The 9,548-nt window shown below is 46.1% G+C and overlaps 1 protein-coding gene across 1 annotated transcript; it reads left to right on the forward strand.

Moving 5' to 3' along the window:
• The first annotated feature begins 722 nt into the window (after nt 1-722).
• Nucleotides 723-1,808, forward strand: LOC142951608 (urotensin-2 receptor). The gene has a single exon (XM_076093255.1). The coding sequence runs from the start codon at nt 723-725 to the stop codon at nt 1,806-1,808; it is 1,086 nt and encodes a 361-aa protein (XP_075949370.1).
• Nucleotides 1,809-9,548: the final 7,740 nt, after the last annotated feature.

Consider the following 9,548-nt stretch of genomic DNA (forward strand, 5'->3'; position numbering starts at 1 on the left):
TGCCTGGTTTATTGAAGTGCTCACGCGCGAGGAAATATTCGGGACATTAATTGGATCTGGTCTGTGGCACGAGAGTCAGGAGCTCTCGGTTTGTGCGCGCTCTCACGGTTGCGCGCGTGTGCGCACGTGGTCAGTGCAAGAAGGACGGATTAATTATCAACTCGTCGTTATCAGTCTGGGGAAAATGCACGTTGGAGATTAATTTGGGGGATGACTAGAGCCATTTGTTTGTTTATTTTGTATGTTTTTGGAATCATGAACGCTGCAAATCTGCGCGTAAAAGTGACTCCCGCCGCTGTGGCATCAGGTGCGCACTCGGTGCTGATACCAAACTTCTTTTTTTTTGTTGTTCATATTCACCCCCCCCCGCACATACACATTCATATTTATTCCTTATTAAACCACGCGGAGACCAGGTGCACGTTGCACCCATGATACGGCTGAATATCACGGTCCATATATGTTTTCCTGATATCAGATCTTCAGAGTGAGTGTCCTCCGGTGGTGACGTCAGGAGCAAAGAGCAGCAGGCAGAGAGCAGGAGAGGCGGAAAAAAAAAATCAAAGAGGACGCAACCTGTGCCACCGGCGCGCATCTTTTCCCCAAACTTCTCCGGCACCGTCCGAGAGCACGGAGCACAGCAGCAGCAGCAGCAGCAGCAGCAACAACAACAACAAATAAACACACACACACCCACACACACGGAGATCATCTAGCGAGCGATGAATAACAAGTCTGTCAGTTTGAACGCGAGTCCGCCGCCGCTGGACGGCGGCTCCGGGACCGTGGACCACGAGCTCGTCATCACCTCCACTTTCGGTACGCTCCTGTCCGTCGTCTACATCCTCGGGGTGTCGGGGAACGTGTACACGCTGGTGGTGATGTGCCACTCGATCCGCTTCGCCACCTCCATGTACATCTCCATCATCAACCTGGCTCTGGCGGACCTGCTCTACCTCTCCACCATCCCGTTCGTGGTGTCCACCTACTTCCTGAAGGACTGGTACTTCGGGGACGTGGGCTGCCGCATCCTCCTCAGCCTGGACCTCCTCACCATGCACGCCAGCATCTTCACGCTCACCGTCATGTGCACGGAGCGCTACCTGGCCGTGACCAAGCCGCTGGACACGGTGAGGCGCTCCAAGAGTTACCGCAAAGCCCTGGCGTGGGGCGTCTGGCTGCTCTCGCTGGTGCTCACCGTGCCCATGATGGTGATGGTCGCCCAGACCACTAAGGACACGCCGGACGGGGGTGTGAAGAGGATGTGCGCGCCGAGCTGGGCGCCCCTGGTTTACAAAGTGTACCTGACTGTCCTGTTCGGCACCAGCATCATGGCGCCGGGGCTCGTCATCGGATACCTGTACGTGAAGTTGGCCCGCACTTACTTGGAGTCCCAGCGCAACTCCGCGATCAGCAGAAGCGGCAAGCGGTCCCCCAAGCAGAAGGTGCTGATCATGATCTTCACCATCGTGCTGGTGTTCTGGGCGTGCTTCCTGCCGTTCTGGATCTGGCAGCTGCTGTCGCTGTACCGCACCGAGCCCCTGAACCTGGCCTCGCAGACGCACACGTGCATCAACTACCTGGTGGCGAGCCTCACGTACAGCAACAGCTGCATCAACCCGTTCCTCTACACGCTGCTCACCAAGAACTACCGCGAGTACCTGAAGAACCGGCACCGGAGCTTCTACAGGTACACGTCGTCGTTCAAGCAGCGGCCGCCCAGCCTCTACTCGTGGGGGAGGTCGGCGTCCTCGAGCAATCAGTTCGAGTTCAACTCCGAGACGCTGGCGATGGGGACCCTGAAGTGACTTGCGAACCACGTGGGAGAGAGGAGAGAGCTTTTGGAGGCGCAATAGGTAAGCGTTGACCTAGCAGGCCGGCGCGCTTTCTCAACAGGGGCGTAAGTAGATACTGCTAGGCACCACTGCCCCCCCCCCCCCCCCCCCCCCCCCCCCGTTTTTTTAGGGGGTGGCTTGGTTACAGTGATGCTATTTATTAAAATGCTGTGTTTGTAATATACCTATATACCTGGCAATAATATATTTGCATGATATATATTCCTAGGGGCAAAACCTCTCTCCGTAATGGTTTTCATTTTTTTTATAAAATAGTCTGTTGCAATCTTTAACAAAATGATATGCTTATTCTACATAAGTTTTAAAAACTACGAACAAAGTATTTAAAGAAAAAACAATCCAATTAAATGAACAATTTCTTATTATCTTTGGTACTTTTGTCATACAGATCCAATGATTGTTCTCGTCCAATGTCGAGTCTCTCTTTGATCATGTGACAAGACACAACGTGTCCCTATACGAGGGTTTGGCGTGATATCGTGAAAAGTTACTCCTCATTTAATGCGTGTTTCCCTCCCGAAAGTTCAGCAACACCTGTCAATTTCAGCTCGTTACCCGCGTACTGTATTTTCAAAATAAACTCCCGTCTTCACAGGAAACAACTCAGTTAGGTTCAGGCGAAAAAACCCAGGAAAAGATCGTAATTTGGGTTCAAATAACTAGGGAAGTGACGTTACTGAAATACGCAAGTTACGTGACAAATACTGCTACGTTGACTTCTCATTTCACGCGGGGAAGAAACGGCGGGCTCCTGGGCGGAGGATTGTTTTCCTGGTTGACCCATCCACCCTCCACCACTGCTGCTTGATTTCATATGAATTACAGCTCATTTTCTTTCGTAGGTGTAGCTTCGAACGCTGGATGAGAACAGTCTGCGAGACAATACGATATACGGTATCTAGTTCAGGCTCCAAATCTGTCCCGAATGACGAGCCGAGCACATCTGCGAGCCGAGCGAGCGGTCGGTCATGCCTGTCAAACTTAAAAGAGGCCGGTAGGTAACTAGTGCTCGTCATTAGCCGTGTGCTCCGGGGCCCATCGTAGCCACCTCACGCCACTGTTTCTCACAGTTGATTATTTCTGTATGGATTATTTTCAAGCGAAGAGGCGTTTCTAGTCACCACAACATTCATTCTAGTTAGAGGAAAACTGACAGTTGTTTCCTCCATGCCTGATCTGCTTTCGCCCCAAGGCCCATTGAGCCCCATTAGCACAGTGACACTTCTCTCTGTCGCGCTCCTTCGCCTCTTCAACCCTCAGAGGAGGAACTGATCGTACAGGGCCGTGTTAAAGGCCTCAGCGGTGATTACAGACGCCGAAACGTGTGGGGCAAAAATGTGCTTTTAGGACCCTCACAACTTTATTAGGAATATTCATCTTGGGACTGCTCCTGCAGGCTTGTGGGTAGAGGCTCTAAACATGAAACGCAGCATCAGCAGTTTGAGTTCAGCCGGGGATATTTGTTGCAAGTCGTTCCCCTGTCTAACCTTCCCCTCATTTCCTCTCACCTCTGCTCTGTAAAGTCTTGAACAAAGACATACAATGCACCCGAAATAGGTTCACGATTCGACATTCAGAGCATTAATATAGCAGCAAACAGCTATTTGCATATCCAAAGATATAGTGGAGTAATGTCTGCCTGAGCAGAGAATGAAGTCGTTCTCCCTCTGTGTGTGTGTGTGTGTGTGTAGCGTGGAGGCAATAAATCTGAATTTTGTATTTGGCATCTTTAAAAAAACATACAATAAAAACCGTCATAAAAACATGATATCAAATAAATGTCTCATAACTAGGTTTTGAGACAGGACCACTTTACAAGACAAAGACAATACTGTTGGTGTTGTCTGTGTGGAAATATTCAAACAACATGCATGCCTCTCCTTCCCTGTTCATACCCAATAGGTCTGATGTCAGAGTGCCTGGTTTATTGAAGTGCTCACGCGCGAGGAAATATTCGGGACATTAATTGCATCTGGTCTGTGGCACGAGAGTCAGGAGCTCTCGGTTTGTGCGCGCTCTCACGGTTGCGCGCGTGTGCGCACGTGGTCAGTGCAAGAAGGACGGATTAATTATCAACTCGTCGTTATCAGTCTGGGGAAAATGCACGTTGGAGATTAATTTGGGAGATGACTAGAGCCATTTGTTTGTTTATTTTTTATGTTTTTGCAATCATGAACGCTGCAAATCTGCGCGTAAAAGTGACTCCCGCCGCTGTGGCATCAGGTGCGCACTCGGTGCTGATACTAAACTTTTTTCTTTTTTCATATTCACTTCCCCCCCACACACACTCACACGCACACATTCATATTTCTTCCAATTAAACCCAGCGGAGACCAGGTGCACGTTGCACCCATGAGACGGCTGAATATCGCGGTCCATATTGTTTTTCTTGATATCAGATCTTCAGAGTGAGTCCGGTGGTGACGTCAGGAGCAAAGAGCAGCAGGCAGAGAGCAGGAGAGGCGGGAAAAAAACCCAAAGAGGACGCAACCTGTGCCACTGGCGCGCATCTTTTCCCCAAACTTCTCTGGCACCGTCCGAGAGCATGGAGCACAGCAGCAGCAACAACAACAACAACAACAACAACAACAACAACAACAAAAATACCACAGGAAATTTGGAACTTATCAAATTATCAATACAAATTCAGGGGCCCCGAAGGGTCTTGGGGCCCCGGGGCTGTTGTCTTCTCCTCCTGGTTCAGTTTTTTATCTACAAACAACAACATTAAAGCTCAAAACAATCGATTTCCCGAACAATCACAAGCCAGACGGGTGTTTTGCTTTGTGACTAAATTTAGCGAAGAGGAACTGATTTGAGCCCACATCTGGATCGCAAAGGCGTCCTCTGGCAGGAGACTGGGGGGGAAACTGCACCTGTATTGCCAATCGCTTTCACTGAATTTGCACGCGTCCTCCCACAGAGGCTGCACACACTTCCACTATGGTGGCAAACTCGGAGCCAAAACCTCCTACTGCTTCCAATTGGGCTTTGTGTACGCCCTGTTAACTCAACTGGACTGTGGCCTACTTACCTCAATGACGATGATGACACTTCTGCAATGTTGAAACTTTATCATAGCATTGAGCTTATGTGATATTTACAGGTTTTTTGTTTTGTAACTGATTACGTGATTTGCTTCACTTCCAAAGAGACTTTAAGAAGCACAGAAGTGACGTTCCCTTCTGTTCAAGATGTTCCTGTAGGCAGGTATCCTCATGAGTGATGCATAAATGTACCTCTTGTTTTATGGAGTTGATTACTCTTTAATTGAGATGGCCCCTAGTACCGAAGGGACGGTCTTTTACTTTTATCTGACTTGTTAAAGTCTTATCCGAACATCTGCTGTGAAGCTCTGTCCTTTGTAGATTCTCCAGGCAGCGACTGGAGAACAAACCGAGTGTGTGATGGGTGGTAATATTATGCATGTCTGGACAGTTACTCAAACAGCGACAGATTTCTTATGATCATGAATAAAATCTGAATGATATCTAGAGCCATGACATTTTCAAACTATATTGTCCCAGGCGGGAATGCGCACTTTGCCACACTTTTGTGTGTGTTTGCATGTAAAATGTCACAAACTGCTTAAATTCTTTGCAGCCAATGCCCCCTTGGTGCTCCACAAACATTGTCACAGCACGGCTGTGGAAAAACACACAGTCTGACAACTCTTCACAGCGATTCCTCAATGCAAATTCTGGACCAGATCTGCTCTGTGTGGGATTTGTCAGCTTATGGCTGCATACATTCAAGATGCATGAGACATCTAGGAGGGATTTGTTGATTTCTCTCCAGAGCCTGCAAAATCAGCTCATCCCTGAGCTGGAGAGAAGCGCTTTTTTGTTGTTGTTGCAGTGCAACACCTTCATCCTCAAAGATTGAGGATTAAATTGTTCTTAATATACAGTAGCCTAAAAAGTTATTATAAACAGTTATTATCTCTGTCATCCCTCTATAATTACCTGGAGGATCACACAGGCATGCAGCCGTGAGTGAATGTGCACCACTGTGTCTGTCCGTGGTTAATCTCGCATTCTGCAGCAGCAAACTGCATAATAGTTTGGACGGCCTCGCGCACTCTTAATCACTCCTACTCCTCTTTAACTGGCCCCCGGCTGTTGATTCACAGTCCAGTGCATCCACCACCCCCAGCTGCTAGTCCGCTGCTCTTTCAGTTTGCTCACTGTTAGTGCTTTGGACGGTGCGTTTGGCTAACCCCTCACAGCTAACGTGACTACCAGTACACACTCCGAGTACCTCTCGGCTACTGCTCTTGCGGCCAGAGACACCAGGCGGTGATTGAGAATAAATGACTCCATTTAGTTCAAACTTCAAACTGCCAAAGATCTAATGGGCTGGATGGAAGTACTCCTTTGTTCAATCAGAAATAAGATGCATTCTCTGCAAGTGTCATTAAAACTAGACTTATGTGTGCATTCATTACGGATATAGATTTTTTTTTCTTGGCTGCCTGGGGCGACACAACAACCTTATAATGCGTTTGCAAATAATCACCTACTTCAACCCGGTCTCACTGCCAACGTCAGTGCCAATCTGCGTCGGTATGAGACAGCCGGAGCAACTGATGAAGAATAAAGAACGAGAACGTAAGCGTAGGGTCAAACAAACAAACAGGACTTTCACCCAGGAGACCGCTGATCATGTCCCGTGTGAAACCAAGTTAAATCGGACTTATTTTATCATACTTTAGTAACTTCTGGACTTTACTGACGCCAGTTGCGTAACAAGCGTAGTTATTTTACATGATAAATATACCTACAGCATCACAGTTTTAAGCGCAGGGCCACTGACCAAATGTTGGCATTAGAAGAGTTGGGAGTGAGAACGTGTTTCTTATTTACACATCTACTGGATGCAGATGTGTTTCTGGCCACTTGATGAATGTGAGTCCAATATTCACTGTCCTATTAGCTCTGTTTTGGTCTCCACCAACTCTGAAATATGGAATATCTTGTGCTTTAGCAGATAAATGCTCCACTATGGAAGGTTAGAGTACAGTGTGTTTTTAGAGATTTCCCGCTGATAACGGCTGCTTGCCTCGTCTAAAAACAACCTTGACGAGAGCAGTGAGACTCAACCAAAAGAGTGAAGTTTTGGTCATAAAACCAAAACAATGAGCATAACAAACCAGTCATTAACATAACTAAGTGTGCATTGGAATATTTATACAGATGTCTGTTTAATGGTTTTACAGCTTTGGCATATTGCAGAAATTCACCTGCTTGCATTCTGTTAAAGGTTTGTAGTCTTTTAGCCCAAGCTGAGAACATCTGAGTGATGTCCCTTAAGTATTTTCTTACTTGCCAAATGTCCCCAGAGCCACAAAAGAGGTTATACAATAAATGAAATAAATGATTTGAATCCATAAAAATGGTGGAGTGCCACTTTTATGAACATAAGAACCCACCACTCAAAACAGCTTGTAGTCAGAAAGGACAAAGAGAGGTGTCAAAAATAGATACAACTTTCAGAATAACCTTTTGACTAAACATCGTAAATTCACTTTGGAGACATTCTGAAGTGAAAATGATATTCACAGCTGCAGGGTGACTTTAAATGACAGAACACAATGCATGTGTCATTTCTTCAGGTGTTAAAATGCCATCAGAGGAGTCTGTCATATTGTCTTTTGTTCGACAGAAACTGAAGACTTTCCATCTTACAGATAGTTGCTCTTTTGTGCTTTGAGATGCTAGTTTTAAGGTTAGTAAAGCCATCACTCTGCCCCGTGACCGCTATCGAAAACTGTGTAGGCGTTTGAGTTTGTGACTTGAATTAAGATAAGCTTTGATATCTGCTATTAAATACATGAAACATTTAGGTCTTAGTGGAGGCAGTTATTCCCACATTGTTTGGGGAAAAAAATAACTTAAGTACCAAGAATCTTAAAAGTAGAATTGTCAACTTGTTACTATCTTCAGTCTGACTTTGCCTGCGCTCTAGCCCATTTCCCATCAATTTTCCCTCACCGATCACTAGAAACCAACGTATCTGCCTGAATCGAACAGCACTTTAAAGCGACATCAATGCGTAGCCAAGCCCACATACCGGTTTTGACAGGTATTTAAGAGCAGAGCGGAGCGAAGTATAAACAAACTGTGCCTGTGGCACCGATTGTTGGTCCATTTGCGGCGCTCATCGGATCAATCGGATTGGATTTTCAACCCACTGTTTCATGACATGAAGCGGTCAACGCGTCGGAGTGGGCGGATTCGAGGTTGTGGACCCATAGCGAGAGATTGATTTATGCTGTGAAGACTTTAGCTGAGGTTATGGGGTCGACACAATTTTTGTAGACTGCGTGAAAGGTTTCGTCGTCTTGACAGCATTAAAGGAATGGTAAACGAATAGGGTAAAAGACGTCCAATGAGGTTTGGACCTACAAAGAATCCTCTGACCGGGTTGATCAATATGTCACAAGAGCCGGACAACATGATTGTGTGCTTAACAGTGACCAGAGCATTTGCTTTGAAGACTAAAAGAGATCGATGACTCCTGTGATGGGAAAACTAGCCACGGGCATCAGGTGTACTGCTCATTATCCGAGTAGATTAAAAACCGTTGACCAAGGTGCTGAAACACATGCGACAGGCGTGAATGACCCTGTCACACTGACGCCTATACTTTCGCATTAGCAACTTGCCATTCCTCCCACACAGCCCACCTCTACACGTAGGACTACCGCTCTGCTTCTCTCAACACTAATGAATGAATGTAGGTCCCTCAGGAGCTGAGGGGAGCAATATTGTGCTATAGGCGCAGTGGCTTACTATACTCTCTAGTTGGCGGAGATCAATCGAGCACTAAAGGGAGGTTGAATATTGGAAATCTATTCGTCAAGTAGCCACAAACGCAACACAAATGAATGCTTATGTTGTTCTGTGTCTGCTGGATGTGTAATTAAGCCTATTTGCTGACACATTTATGTTGTTAAAGCTACAATCTCCAAGATCTCCGTTTCATTTTCTTTGGCGGCACCTACGGCGTAATTGCAGGTTGGTCTTTGAATCTCACTTTTTGGGGAAAGTCACAGACAGTTCGTAACACTGCAAATGCAAGGGCTCAGTCACCATTGTGTTAGATAGATAGTTACTTTATTAATCCCGCAAGGGGACATTTTTTCGCTACAGCATTTATAGATACCCCATTCCGTGATGGTGACTTAAGACATTTATGAAAATGAGATGCTTTAAAGAGCGCGAATGAAGAGAGAGACCGGTGAGACAGGACGTTATTTTCTGATTGTTTAAGGACGGTTACGTTCTAAAAGCACAAATAAATACATCCACACCTCACTAACTGCTGGATTTTGAATGAATGCAGCCCAAGGCACGCTTCATCCTGCTGTGGCCTGTCTGCTTTAATTAAGTACGGCGATAACACGTTTTCAGCCATTTCCTGGCTCAAGTGGGCCAAAATGCAATAATATTAAACATTACCTCCTAACCACAATGAATCCAGATAGCAATCCAGATAGCCTTATGGTTAAAGGCCTAGAAACTGTAAAAAAAAAAGGATGTTTGTGATGGATTGAAATTAATATTGCAGAGAGAAACTATTTATAGATACTATATACATATATAAATACTATGGTATTAGGTATGGTTCAGTATGGTTTGTTCTAAGTCATAGTGCTCAGGTAGTGAAGAAATGAGGCAAAGACACGAG

This window comes from Anarhichas minor, unplaced genomic scaffold (assembly GCF_050575085.1).
Source record: "Anarhichas minor isolate MPS153535 unplaced genomic scaffold, ASM5057508v1 ptg000017l, whole genome shotgun sequence".
In the NCBI taxonomy this organism is placed as follows: domain Eukaryota; kingdom Metazoa; phylum Chordata; class Actinopteri; order Perciformes; family Anarhichadidae; genus Anarhichas; species Anarhichas minor.